General features: G+C 38.8%; 1 protein-coding gene across 4 annotated transcripts in view; it reads left to right on the top strand.

The window, feature by feature from the left end:
- Positions 1–15,221, top strand: part of PREX2 (phosphatidylinositol-3,4,5-trisphosphate dependent Rac exchange factor 2) — a 397,196-nt gene that overhangs the window by 374,276 nt on the left and 7,699 nt on the right. For 3 of the 4 annotated variants that reach the window (XM_061172148.1, XM_061172146.1, XM_061172145.1), the window contains exon 39: positions 11,407–11,474. In XM_061172148.1, coding sequence (XP_061028131.1) covers positions 11,407–11,474 — 68 coding nt within the window. Of the gene's footprint in view, positions 1–11,406; positions 11,475–12,640; positions 12,685–15,221 lie in introns of those variants that run through there. The other variant, XM_061172147.1, reaches the window with a different exon arrangement.

Consider the following 15,221-nt stretch of genomic DNA (forward strand, 5'->3'; position numbering starts at 1 on the left):
TGCAGAGATGAGGTAGAGCAAGCACATGTATGTTGGTGCTTCGGGTTGAGAACTGCAGAGCTGAATATTGAAAACCAAGATCTCACAAGGTCCAAGAGGGATTTGCTAAGTAAAGGTCAGATCCGTGAGAAGCACATGACGCAGTGTGGTTCAGCTGGAAAAGGGCAAATACAGATGCAAATGCCAGCAGGTTTGGGAAGGATTTTTTTGGTAGATATTCAAATTTGGTTTTAAAAAGTAGATCAAAGTAAACTTGTCATTATCCATATCAGGGTTGGGATTTGGGTGCTAAAACATACAGCAAGAGATTAAGCTTTCTGTTTCACTCTGTTGCTGTTAGAGTGAGTTTGCAGTAAGACTTGGAGGAGCCCTCTCAAAATGAGGTTTACGGCAAGACTAAGAGACTGATAATTGATCTTTTTTTTTTCTTTTTTAATAAAGTTATTTATTTATTTATTTATTTATTTATTTTTGGTTGTGTTGTGTCTTCGTTGCTGTGCGCGGGCTTTCTTTAGTTGCGTCGAGCGGGGGCTACTCTTCATTTCAGTGCATGGGCTTCTCATTGTGGCAGCCTCTCTTGTTGCAGAGCATGGGCTCTAGGCGCACAGGCTTCAGTAGTTGTGGCACACGGGCTCAGTAGTTGCAGCGCATGGGCTTAGTTGCTCTGCAGCATGTGAGATCTTCCCGGACCGGGACTCAAACCCATGTCCCCTGCATTGGGAGGCGGATTCGTAACCACTGCGCCACCAGGGAAGCCCCGATAATTGATCTTTTTAAGAATAATCCAGTAAAGAGGTCATTATGAGTTGGCTACATATACATTCTTACTACATGGATTTGAATAATCAAAACCTTTAACTTCTTACAACTGAAAACTGAGATAGATAAAATAAGATGGGAAAAGTAAAAACAATATTACCTAGGCCTTAATGACTTATTTAACGGGTTCAAGCCCCTTTAAAATTTATTTGTATATTAATTAACTAATAATAAATGATTATTAGTTAATTATTAGTTATTAATATATATTTATGAAGTATTATTTTAAAAGACTGAAAACTTATGAAGTTTGTAAGTGGATTTCTAAACTGCAGTATTTTTCAGTGTTTATCACTCCTTCCTCCTCTTTTTTGTTAATAAATCCATTTAGGATGGGTAGCTTCCTTCCTATGTTGCTTGTTTCTCTGCTCCAAGTTATGACACCTCCAAGTGGTTCTCAGACAAAGACCTGATTTCTGCCTTCTTTGTGAAAGATCATGGAGCCTCGGGTCCTCTCTTCATAGAAATTGGGGTGGACTGGTGCCCAGAGGAGATTTTTGCAATATTCCTTCTGTGGCCGATCCTCTTTCCAGTATTCAGCAGTTACAGGCAGTGGGATTAATGTCTGGGATCCAATCTACAAGCCAACTCTTACCCATGTGGGATCTGAGTAGTTCGAACACAAGTGTGAATCAAAAATCTAACTTTTCCGACCCTTCTGTCTTTTAATCGTTTAGATTCAGCTTTACAGAGACAGAATGGTTAGAATGTTTACCTGGTTAATGAATAATATTTTCTAAGATCTTTAGTTTCTTTTTGAAGAACAAGGAGCTTTTCAGCATGATTTACTGTTCTTATTTGTAATTGCAGTGCAGACCTCCCTCCATATCTACCACGGTTTGGTTCCAGGAGCCCCCACAGATAACAAGTCCTTGGATGCTTAAGTCCTTTACATAAAATGGTGGAGGAGCACAATGAATACAGTTGGCCCCCCGTATCCACGGGTTTTGAATCCATGGATTCACATCCACGGATTCAACCAACTGTGGATCAATGACACAGTTGATTGAATCTGCAGATGCAAAACCCACAAATAGGGTGGCCAACTGTATAGTTTTCATGAACAGATTTCATGTATGTAGTTTTAATAGAGTTGTTTTAATTATCTGGTTGAGTTAGAAGAAAAGATAAAAGAAGGGAAAGGTACTATGCCCCGTGCAATTTGTGAGTAATGATTATAATAATCCTAGGAATCATTTTTACATAACCAACTGATATGATTAATAAATGGTTTGAGGACTTCCCTGGCGGTCCAGTGGTTAAAACTCCGTGCTCCCACTGCAGGAGGCACGGGTTCAATCCCTGGATGGGGAACTAAGATCCTGCATGCCACGCAGCGTGGCCAAAAAAAAAAAAAAATGGTTTGAAGTAGAAGCTCTAATTTACATTATAAGCTTAAAGTCTCCTGTCCTCTAAATTATATGTTCCAAGTATTTTTTGGTAGAAGTCTACCCCAAATTCTTTTCTGACCTTTTTAATAAAAATTTGGATTCTGAAGAATTCTGTCTCCTGACCTCCAGTGTCAGGGCTTTATACTGAGCACTAAGAACAAAGATCAAGGACGATGAGCTTCTTGCCTAGCCTCATGGCGGACATGTGTGGGCAAATCATCATGGTGCACCCACAGGCAAGTGCTCTCCGGGGTGCACAACCTCAGTGCATGAGGATGTAAAACAGGGAACAAGTAAACGAGTGGACCATGAGCCCCTGAATGGCTGGGTAACCGAGTGTATGTCATGATGGTATCACTGGTTTCTACATTAATACCCAGTATAGAGTAAATGCTAAGTGATGTTTAGTCAATGAATTAGTTCTACCTAGGAGAACTAGAAAAAGGCTTCATGCAGAAAGTAAATACGTGATAGTAGCCAAGAGCACAGATTCTAGGGCAACGCACCCTCAGCTTGAATCCCAGCTCCAGTGTTTACTGTTTGTGTGATTTGAGGCAAGACTCTTAGCTTCTCTGTTGCTTCGTTTCCTCATTATTAAGACAAGGATAATAATGGTATAATGCTTGCTTCATACTGTTGTTTTGAGGCTTGAATACTGAATGCACTTAAAACAGTACCTAATATAGTGAATGACCAACCAATAATTGATTTGGACCTTGGAGGGTAAATGTGATGCAGACATGTAGGGAGAAGGACAGAGAGGGTGTTTAGTAGAGGGAAAACATGAACAAGGTGTAAAAATGCAAGTCGCTGGCACATTGATTATAAGAAGAATTATATGGCTGAATTACAAATGGAGTATACCAGCAGATGTGTTCAGCATGATGAGCTTCAATTTTATTTGAAACCTTTTAAGCAAAAATCTTTCTAGAAATTATTTAATGGAATATCATGAGACTAAAGACAAAAATAATTATACAAAAATACCATACTCCAGTTAGTAAATCTATTTCTCACAGGGATACGATTTAGAGATTCTAAAACTAGTTAATGTCTTTGGTAGGACTGAACAAATAAGTAAGTATATTGTAAATATTGAGAGTCAGGTTTCTTACTGTCTGAGAAAGAAGTTACAAATAAGGAAAGGGAGAAGCCTGGCATTTAGAATGAACCCTGGGGTACTGGATTGGAACCGGAAGTGTCAGCTTGAATGCATGGACACATACACTCATACACACACACACAGATATGGATAGATGTAGAAATAAATATAGATGTTTGAGTACGTTTACACTAATCAACTAGCTCAGCCCACTGAGAAGACCTAGAAACAGTTACACACCAGTAGTAGTAATGGGCGTACCCAGTGTCCAGATCTTGAGTTCTAAATATCATTCTCCATTAAAAAGAGCCAAGGATTCGGGTGGTGTGGGAAGACACCGAGTTAGCGTCTCCCCACAACTAGGGCGCCTGCCGGCCATTGATGGGGGACCCTGAGGCCCAAGGAGACAGGAGGAACCCCCAAGTGAACCGGTAGGATGTGGGGGAATAAGGGGGGAGGAGAAGTGGAAGCCAGACAGGATCGGTGCCTCTGAGGCCGGGGAGATCAGGAGAGGCACGCAGGAGGTGCCCTCCAGGAGGAGCAGGAGAAGAACGGAGGGCGTTTACCCCGCCCACTCAGGCTCAGGGAGCCTGCTAGGCTCCCAGGTGAGGTCCCCAGCCCTCTGAGACCAGGGGTGGGGGGCACGCCTGGCCTCTTCTGTTTCTTGAGCCTAAGCCCCACCCCCCACAGCCTCCAGGGCCTTTTCCAGCCTGGAAGGTCTTAAGTATAGGCCCCGCCCAATACCCAAACCTCACCCTTGCTTAGGCCCCACCCTCCAGAGCCAAGGCCTTCCCCCCCTTTTTTTTTTCTTTTCCCTCCTCCTCTTTTGTTATTATTGTGGTACTGTTGTACATTCCAGTTGTTGATACATCTATAATTTTATTTTTAGATTCTTTCTAACATATCTGTTAGTTTCCTAGTCTAATTTTATTTTTTACTTTGTTATTGTTATTATTTTTTTTTTTTTTGCTATCCCATGTGGCTTGCGGGATCTTGGTTCATGAGCTGGGGGTCGGGCCGAAGCTCTTGCGGTGGGAGCTCTGAGTCCAAACCACTGGATTAACAGAGAACCTCAGCCCCTGGGGAATATTCATTGGAGTGAGGTTTCATGGAGGTCCTCATCACATCACCAAGACCCAGCTCTATCCAATAGCCTACAAACTCCAGTGTTGGAAGCCTCAGGCAAAACAACCAGTAAGACAGGAACACAATTCCACTCATAAAAAAAAAAAATGAGATGGCAAAAAAATATGTCATAGATGAAGGAGCAAGGTAAAAACCTACAAGACCAAATAAATGAAGAGGAAATAGGCAATCTACCTGAAAAAGAATTCAGAGTAATGATAGTAAAGATGATCCAGAATCTCAGAAATAGAATGGAGGCACAGATTGAGAAAATACAAGAAATGTTTAACAAAGATCTAGAAGAACTAAAGAACAAACAAACAGAGATGAACAACACAATAACTGAAATGAAAAATACACTAGAAGGAATCAATAACAGAATAACTGAGGCAGAAGAACGAATAAGTGAGCTGGAAGACAAAATGGTGGAAATAACTGCCAAGGAGCAGAATAAAGAAAAAAAATGAAAAGAATTGAAGACAATCTCAGAGACCTCTGGGACTACACTAAATGCACCAACATTCGAATTATAGGGGTCCCAGAAGAAGAGGAGAAAAAGAAAGTGTCTGAGAAAATATTTGAAGAGATTATAGTTGAAAACTTCCCTACCATGGGAAAGGAAATAGTCACCCAAGTCCAGGAAGCACAGAGAGTCCCATACAAGATAAACCCTAGGAAAAACACACCAAGATACATATTAATCAAACAAAAATTAAATTCAAAGAAAAAATATTAAAAGCAGCAAGGGAAAAACAAAAAATAACATACAAAGGAATCCCTATAAGGTTATCAGCTGAGTTTTCAGCAGAAACTCTGCAGGCCAGAAGGAGTGGCAGGATATACTTAAAGTGATGAAAGAGAAAAACCTACAACCAAGATTACTGTACCCAGCAAGGATCTCATTCAGATTTGATGGAGAAATCAAAAGCTTTTCAGGCAAGCAAAAGCTAAGAGAATTCAGCACCACCAAACCAGCTTTACAACAAATGCTAAAGAAAGTTCTCTGGGGAGGAAACACAACAGAAGAAAAAGACCCACAAAAACAAACCCAAAACAATTAAGAAGATGGTAATAGGAACATACATATCGATAATAACCTTGAATGTAAATGGATTAAATGCCCCAACAAAAAGAGACAGACTGGCTGAATGAATACAAAAAGAAGACCCAGGTATATGCTGTCTACAAGAGACCCACTTCAGACCTAGGGACACATCCAGACTGAAAGTGAAGGGATGGAAAAAGATATTCCATGCAAATGGAAATCAAAAGAAAGCTGGAGTAGCAATACTCACATCAGATAAAATAGACTTTAAAATAAAGACTGATACAAGAGATAAGGAGGGACACTACATAATGATCGAAGGATCAATCCAAGAAGAAGATATAACAACTATAAATGTTTACGCACCCAACATAGGAGCACCTCAGTACATAAGGCAAATGCTAACAACCATGAAAGGAGAAATTGACAGTAACACAATAATAGTAGGGGACTTTAACACCCCACTTACACCAACAGACAGATCATCCAAAATGAAAAATAAGGAAACACAAGCTTTAAAGGACACAATAGACCAGATAGATTTAATCGATATTTACAGAACATGCCACCCAAAAGTGGCAGAATACACTTTCTTTTCAACTGCACATGGAACATTCTCCAGGATAGATCACATCTTGGGTCACAAATCAAGCCTCGGAAAATTTAAGAAAATTGAAATCGTATCAAGCATCTTTTCTGACCACAACACTATGAGACTGGAAATCAATTACAGGAAAAAAACTGTAAAAATCACAAATACATGGAGGCTAAACAGTGTGCTACTAAATAATCAAGAGATCACTGAAGAAATCAAAGAAGAAATTTAAAAATACATAGAAACAAATGACAACGAAAACACGATGACCCAAAACCTATGGGATGCAGCAAAAGCAGTTCTAAGAGGGAAGTTTATAGCAATTCAGTCCCACCTCAAGAAACAAGAAAAATCTCAAACAATCTAAACCTACACTTAAAACAACTAGAGAAAGAAGAACAAAGAAAACCCAAAGTCTGTAGAAGGAAAGAAAGAAATGAAGATCAGAGCAGAAATAAATCAAATAGAAACGAAGAAAACAGTAGCAAAGATCAATAAAACTAAAAGCAGGTTCTCTGAGAAGATAAACAAAATTGATAAACCCTTAACCAGACTCATCAAGAAAAAAAGGGAGAGGACACAATCCAATAAAATTAGAAATGAGAGAGGAGAAATCACAACTGACACCGCAGAAATACAAAAGATTATAAGAGACTACTACAAACAACTCTATGCCAGTAAAATGGACAAGCATGAAGAAATGGACAAATACTTGGAAAGGTACAATTTTCCAAGACTGAACCAGGAAGAATTAGAAAATATAAACAGACCTATCACAAGCACTGAAATTGAAACTGTAATTTAAAATCTTCCAACAAACAAAAGTCCAGGACCAGATGGCTTCACAGGCGAATTCTATCAAACATTTAGAGAAGAGCTAACACTGATCCTTCTCAAACTCTTCCAAAAAATTACAGAGGGAGAAACACTCCCAAATTCATTCTACGAAGCTGGCATCACCTTGATACCAAAACCAGAAAAAGATATCACAAAAAAGAGAAAACTATAGACCAATATCACTGATGAACATAGTTGCAAAAATCCTGAACAAAATACTAGCAATACTAGAATCCAATAGCACATTAAAAGGATCATACACCATGACCAAGTGGGATTTATCCCAGGGATGCAAGGATTCTTCAATATACACAAATCAATCAATGTGATACACCATATTAACAAATTAAGGAATAAAAACCATATGATCATCTCAATAGATGCAGAAAACGCTTTTGACAAAATTCAACACCCATTTATAATAAAAATTCTTCAGAAAATGTGCATAGAGGGAACCTACCTCAACATAATAAAGGCCATATATGACAAACCCACAGCAAGCATCCTACTCAATGGTGAAAAACTGAAAGCATTTCCACTAAGATCAGGAACAAGACAAGGATGTCCACTCTCACCACTCTTATTCAACATAAATTTGGAAGTCCTAGCTATGGCAATCAGAGAAGAAAAAGAAATAAAAGGAATACAAATTGGAAAAGAAGAAGTAAAACTGTCACTGTTTGCAGATGACATGATACTATACATAGAAAATCCTAAAGATGCCACCAGAAAACTACTAGAACTAATCAATGAATTTGGTAAGGTTGCAGGATACAAAATTAATGCACAGAAATCTCTGGTATTCCTATACACCAACAACGAAAATCAGAAAGAGAAATTAAGGAAACACTCCTATTTACCATTGCAGCGAAAAGAATAGAATACCTAGGAATAAACCTGCCTAAGGAGACAAAAGACTTGTACTTAGAAAACTATAAAACACTGATGAAAGAAATCAAAGATGACATAAACAGATGGAGAAATATACCATGTTCTTGGATTGGAAGAATCAATATTGTGAAAATGACTCTACTACCCAAAGCAATCTACAGATTCAATGCAATCCCTATCAAACTACCAATGGCATTCTTCACAGAATTAGAACAAAAAATTTTACAATTCATATGGAAACACAAAAGACCCCAAATAGCCAAAGCAATCTTGAGAAAGAAAAATGGAGTTGGAGAAATCAGGCTCCCCAACTTCAAACTATACCACAAAGCTACAGTAATCAAGACAGTATGGTTGGCACAAAAAACAGAAATATAGATCTGTGGAACAGGATAGAATGCCCAGAGATAAACCCATGCATATGTGGGTACCTAATTTACGACAGAGGAGGCAAGAACATACAATGGAGAAAAGACAGCCTCTTCAATAAGTGGTGCTGGGAAAACTGGACAGCTACATGTAAAAGAATGAAATTAGAACACTACCTAACACCATACAAAAAATAAACTCCAAGTGGATTAAAGACCTAAATGTAAGATCAGACACTATAAAACTCTTAGAGGAAAACATAGGAAAAACACTCTTTTACATAAACCACAGCAAGATCTTTTTTGACCCACCTCCTAGAGTAACAGAAATAAAAGCAAAAATAAACAAATGGGACTTATTTAAACTTAAACGCTTTTACACAGCAAAGGAAACCATAAACAGGACAAAAAGACAACCATCAGAATGGGAGAAAATATATGCAAATGAAACAACAGACAAAGGATTAATCTCCAAAATATACAGGCAGCTCATGGAGCTCAATACCAAAATAACAAACAATCCAATTAAAAGATGGGCAAAAGACCTAAATAGACATTTCACCAAGGAAGACATACAGGTGGCCAAGAGGCACATGAAAAGATGCTCAGCATCACTAATCATTAGAGAAATGCAAATCAAAACTATGATGAGGTATCACCTCACGCCGGTCAGAATGGCCATTTATCAAAAAATCTAGAAACAATAAATGCTGGAAAGGGTGTGGTGAAAAGGGAACCCTGTTGCACTGTTGGTGGGAATGTAAATTGATACAGCCACTATGGAGAACAGTATGGAGTTTCCTTAAAAAACTAAAAATAGAACTACCATATGACCCAGCAATCCCACTACTGGGCATATACCCTGAGAAAACCATAATTCAAAAAGAGTCATGTACCACGGTGTTCATTGTAGCACTATTTACAATAGCCAGGACATGGAAGCAACCTAAGTGTCCATCGACAGATGAATGGATAAAGAAGATGTGGCACATACATACAAAGGAACATTACTCAGCCATAAAAAAAAATGAAATTGAGTTATTTGTAGTGAGGTGGATGACCCTAGAGTCTGTCATACAGAGTGAAGTAAGTCAGAAAGAGAAAAACAAATACCATATGCTAACACATATATATGGAATCTAAAGAAAAAAAATGGTGAACCTAGTTGCAGGGCAGGAATAAGATGTAGACATAGAGAATGAACTTGAGGACACGAGGTGGGAAGGGCAAGCTGGGGCAAAGTGAGAGTAGCATCGACGTATATACACTACCAAATGTAAAATAGTTAGCTAGTGGGAAGCAGCAGCATAGCACAGGGAGATCAGCTCGGTGCTTTGCGATGACCTAGAGGGGTGGGATAGGGAGGATGGGAGGGAGGCTCAAGAGGGAGGGCACATGGAGACATATGTATGCATACAGCTGTTTCACTTTGGTGTGGAACAGAAACCAACACCGTACTGTGAAGCAATTATACTCCAATAAAGATCTATTAAAAAAAAAAAAAAGAGCCAGGGATTCTTGGAGAAGAGGTTAATTCCCAGCTGAGACAGGAAAGATGAGCCTGGAGCTCATGTTTCTTTACAGAAACATCCCAGTTCACAAACACTACAGTGGTATTGATGCGGGCAAGAGGCACCAATAGAGGCTAACATCAGTGAGCATAAGTTTGGAGAGAAGCAGGATATGGGCATAGTCTCACAGTTTCTCTCGCAACAGATTTATTCAGTACAAAAAGAAAGCTGGTGACTTTACAGTGGAAAAATCTGGTGGACACCACCTTACCCAAGTGATGAGAGTTAACCTCACTGGTGACAAGACGTTTGGACATTATATGATACGATGATGATCAGCCTCAGTGATATGATGCACTAAGAAGATACAGCATCACTTCTGTGATTTTCTTGCCCAAAATACATATCTTCTATCTAATCATAAGGAGACATCTGGCAAACCCAAATTGAGAGACATTCTGCAAAACAATGACCAGTACTCATCCCAAGTATTAAGGTCATGAAAGACCAAGGAAGCCTGAGGAATTGTCCCAGATTGGAGGAGACCATGAAGATACAAAGACAAAATGCAGTGTGGGATCCTGGATTGGATTCTGGGATAGAAAAGGAGGACATTAGTGGAGGGAAATGGGGAAATGTGAATAAGACATGCAGCTTAGCTAATAGCATTTCCTGGTTTTGATCATCATACTGTGATTAAGTGAAGGCTTAAAATTAGAGGGAGTTTACCTGGTGGGTAAAGTATGTGACCTCTCTGTTCTGCTTGTAAACTTTTCTCTAAGTCTAAAATAAAGAGGTTTTTTTAACTTCATAATTGCAATTCCTAAATTTCTTCCCATCTGTTTTTTTGCCATACACATCCCCTTTTCCCTATTTGCTTTCCTTTATTTGGTCCATCTTGAGAGAATATACTCTTTTCTTTTTCTTTCTTTCTTTTCTCCTTTTCTTTCTTCCCTTCCCATCCATCAGAATTTAGTAGCAGGGAAAGAGTTTTGGGTTTTTTAAACCACTCTCCTCCATTTATACTCAGCCCCAAACCCTGGTGTTTGCTTCTATGTAGTAACTCATTCCCCTTAGGAACTGAACAATGAATATTCACGGACTTGACAGATTTGCAAAGACTTTTTCATTGCTAAAGCACGTTATCTTTGTACTATAAACTCTGAGGCAGAATTCTTATATTTCAGAGATCCACATGCATATGCCTTGTCCAGAAATTGCTTTAAACTGTTTAAGGAAAGATTTTCTTGATAAATACTATGAAGTTTAAAATAGCTAAATATTCAGCTAAGGACAAAACAGGCTGTATGCATATGATAGAACTGTGATTTCCATTCCAGGAAAGTGGGGACACAGAGCAGGTATTTCTAGTATGCTCCTTTCCTGTTTTCAGTGTCTTAAAAGTTAATTGCTTAAATATTGAATAAAAACATAGATGAGATGGTGAACAGGAAGCTGTCATTTTACCTTACTTTGAAATGATTTAGATGGCTTTTGAAATAAGTATCAATCCTTTGAAACAATACATCAGTGTATTTTGATTCTTAAAAGCATTAATTCTGAAAATGCTCAGATGATTATTTCTTTCTCCTCATCAGTCTCTCTTGATGTTAAATATAAATATATTGTTGCAATCAACACTCTACACTCAAATGTTAATGGTATGTTAAATGGTTACTAATACAATGCAGAGCTAAAAGTGATTGTCCTTACTTCTTTCAGGGAGCAAGAGTTCAGAACACAGCAAAGAACTTGGGAGTCAGGGACCGGACCCCACAGTCTGCTCCGAGGTGAGTGACTCCCCATGTCTGCTCTTTCCCAGAGGACTTGCCACCATTTCCCAGACAGTGTCACTTACAGCTAATGCAACGACCCCAGGATATGCCCAGTGTAGTACTGAATACACTCATGGAAATCAGCCTTGTAAGCATTTGGTGGCAAAATGTGATTAGGCTTAAATGCTCTCAGATTAAATGAAATTTTAGGTGAAGCAAACTTAGAGGTAACATTATCAACATTATTCTATTTTTCAAATTCCTTCATGAATTCAAAAACAAAAATCCGCACAAGTACTACTGAAATTTGTATTCCAACTGTGCCAAACCACCAAGATGCCATTTCCATTTATACTTCTATGATCACATGTGCTGTTCCCTCTGGCATGATCACCTGTCCCTACATTAGGATAGGCAGCCATCTATCTTGAAGTAGGGCAAAGTTAAATAATTTCTTTTACATTTGGTTGTTTTTATACATTTGCATTTTAACAAAAAGTAGCCCCCTCCAAGCACTGTCACAGATGAGACACTCTTTGTTTCTATTTACAAAGCAACTACCAGAGTGAGAATGATGACTGCAGCATTTATGAAGTTCTATTTCATTCTGAAAAAGTATGTGGGCAGTGAAAGTACTTGCAAAAGGGAAAACATTTTCCCCCTGAAAGTAGATGGAGCGCTCATATTCTAATCGCATTTATTTTCAGTGCTGGCTCCTAACTCTCTTTAATCCTCAAGTCTTGTTAATGTTATCGTTCATAGTTGATTAGATTAGAATCTAAGACTTTCTGTTGCTAAAGAATCATTTCACATAGGCATTATCTCTCCAGCACCTTAGCAGTCATGGTATATTTGGATAATAAACCCAGTGAAGCTTTAAAATTCCAATAAGAAAACAATATAATGGCTCAGCGAAGTCTTCTTAGCTGGGGCTTATAAACACTAATAAACAGTGGGGATAAGACTTAAGCACCCTGATCAATAAACCAGTGTGTAAGCTCAATATAAGAAAAGAAACTGATGAGCTCACTTTGTTTTTTATTGGGTTACGTTTAAAACACTTGAAACACAATAAGTCCTGCCAGTTCTAAAGTTGACATATTTTACAAGGGGGTAACAGCCCTGAGAGAGAAATCTAGAGTAATTTTTCAATTTTAGTTATGCTTTCATTCATTCTACAGACATTTATAGAGGACCTAAGAAATGAAAAGCATTCTGCTGTGCCCCATGGAGAATGTAAGCATGAGACAGAAATAGTTCCGGCCCTCAAGGAACTTTCAGTTAAAGAGGGATGAGTGAAACACAACCACAAGAAAAGGGAGAAAATGAAAAGCACTCTGTGAGTGTGCAGAGAGGGTGCTAAGTACCACAGAGCATCTGGGATCCCTCGCATCTGGGAACCAGGATTCCTGCCCCAAAGAGAGCAAAGTGAAGAACACATTTGTCTCTCAAGGCCAGGCCCTCCAAGGCAAGACTCGGGTAATGTTTCTGGAAACATCTTCACGGAGATAAAGTTTGCTGTCTCTGACTGACATAGTATTTGACTCAAATCCCCAACGAATCTCTATTATAGTTTTCCTTTCTCCATTCACTGCCTTTCATTTTTTAAAAATTCACTCAGCAAACATATATTGAATTTCTGCTGTGTGTTTGTAGATGTCAGGCACTTTGATAAAAGCTAGGGATAAAGACTTAATCCCCTCTACCGGTCAGTGAGGTGTCATAGAGCAACAACTGAATAAAATGAAACTAGTATACAGTGTGTGTGTGTGATAAGAACCATGACAGTGCAGCCACTATGAAAAACAGTATGGAGGTTCCTTAAAAAACTAAAGTTGAACTACCATATGATCCAGCAATTTCACTCCTGGGCATGTATCTGGAAAAAACGAAAACACTAATTCGAAAAGATACATGCACCCCAATGTTCATAGGAGCACTATTTACAATAGCAAGACATGGAATCAACCCATGCCCATCAACAGACAAACTGACTTAAGAAGATGTGGTATATGTGTGTGTGTGTATACACACACACACACACACACACATACATTGGAATATTACTCAGCCATAAAAAAGAATGAAATTCTGCCATTTGCAACCATGTGGGTGGACCTAGAGAATATTATGCTGAGTGAAATTAGTCATACAGAGAAAGACAAATACTATGTGATATCACTTATATGTGGAATCTAAAAAATAATACAAATGAATGCGTATGTAAAACAGAATGGGACTCACAGACATAGAAAACAAACTTGTGGCTACCAAAGAGGAGAGGGAAGAGGGAGGAACAAATTAGACATACAGGATAATAGATATAAATACTATATATAAAATAGATAAACAACAAGGATTTATTGTATAGCACAGGGAACTACACCCATTATCTTGTAATAACCTATAATGGAAAAAATCCACAAAAATACTGAATCACTATGCTCTACACCTTAAACTAACACAATACTGTAAAGCAACTATACTTCAAATTAAAAAAAAGAACCATGACAGGAATGGCACAGATTGCATTGGAACACAGAGAAGGGGCACATAACTCAGCCTAAGGATGGAAGGGAGAGGTTGCAGAGTATTCCTTCCCCAGTCAGCATGGTAATCAATGTCTTCCTCAGCTGATGCAGTGACACCAATGCCTAGAGAACACATCACATTCTGAGAACTACACCTAGATCTCTATGACTGATGGTTGAATGTGATTTAAGAATGATGCAGGGTGAGGCTGGAGACATAGGCAGGGGCTGGATCAGGAAGAGACTTGTGCAAGATATTGAGGTGTCTTGATTTTAACTTGAAGACAATAAGGAGCCATTAATAAACAATCTTTCTGGAAGATTTGGATTTTAGAATTTATGTCTGGCAACATTAGGAGGAGCCATTTGGGGACAACTAAGACTGAAGGCAGCAGATGCTTTGGACACTAATTGGATGTAGGAAGTTAGTGAAAAGGAAGACTCTAGGATGACCACCAAATCTTTGGCTTGGATGACAGCGGTGAAAGGTTCTAGTCACTGAGATAGTAGATGGAAGAAAAAGAGCATGCATGGGAAAGATGATGAGCTTGACCTGGTGGTATTGCAGTAAAGTGCAGCTGGGCATCCATGTGGAGATGTTTTTGTGGGCGCTACAAATGAGGTTCCTCCTCCTTGTAACTAGCATGTATTGACTGGCCAGAACAATAAACATATCTTCACCAAGAACCAAATATTACATTCCAGATGTAATGGCGCACTGGTCTTATTTTCTCTTGCATTACACACTTTGGAAATTATTGTGTAATGAAAATTTGATTTTCTTTATTTACATACTTGGGAGACAGCATATTGTAGTGGTTAAAAGTGAAAAAAATGATTTTGGGTCCCGTTCCTGCCAGGTGACCTTATTTAGTCAGGTTATTTATCTTCTCTGAGACAGTTTTTGCCCTCTGTTAAATTGGGAGAATTGCCTTGGGTCAGAGTATTATTGATAATTTAGCCTTGAATAGAGGCATTCACTTTGTGGTCTCCTTTAACACAGGTTTTATTTGTGCCATGTAGAAAGATACAGGGCATGATCTATAGACTGAAGTTTGAAGGTTCTATTCTCTGCAGACTTGAATTTGGGCTGGAAATAGCAGCTCCAGGATGGCTGCCTGAGCCCAACAGGAAAAGGAGAAAGTGGAGCCAGAAACAAAACGTTTTTCATGCAGGGCCCTGATGTGCACGAGTGGGATGTGAATACGGCAGGGGCTCCAAAATGTTGGGC

Source organism: Eubalaena glacialis, chromosome 17 (genome assembly GCF_028564815.1).
Source record: "Eubalaena glacialis isolate mEubGla1 chromosome 17, mEubGla1.1.hap2.+ XY, whole genome shotgun sequence".
Classification (NCBI taxonomy): domain Eukaryota; kingdom Metazoa; phylum Chordata; class Mammalia; order Artiodactyla; family Balaenidae; genus Eubalaena; species Eubalaena glacialis.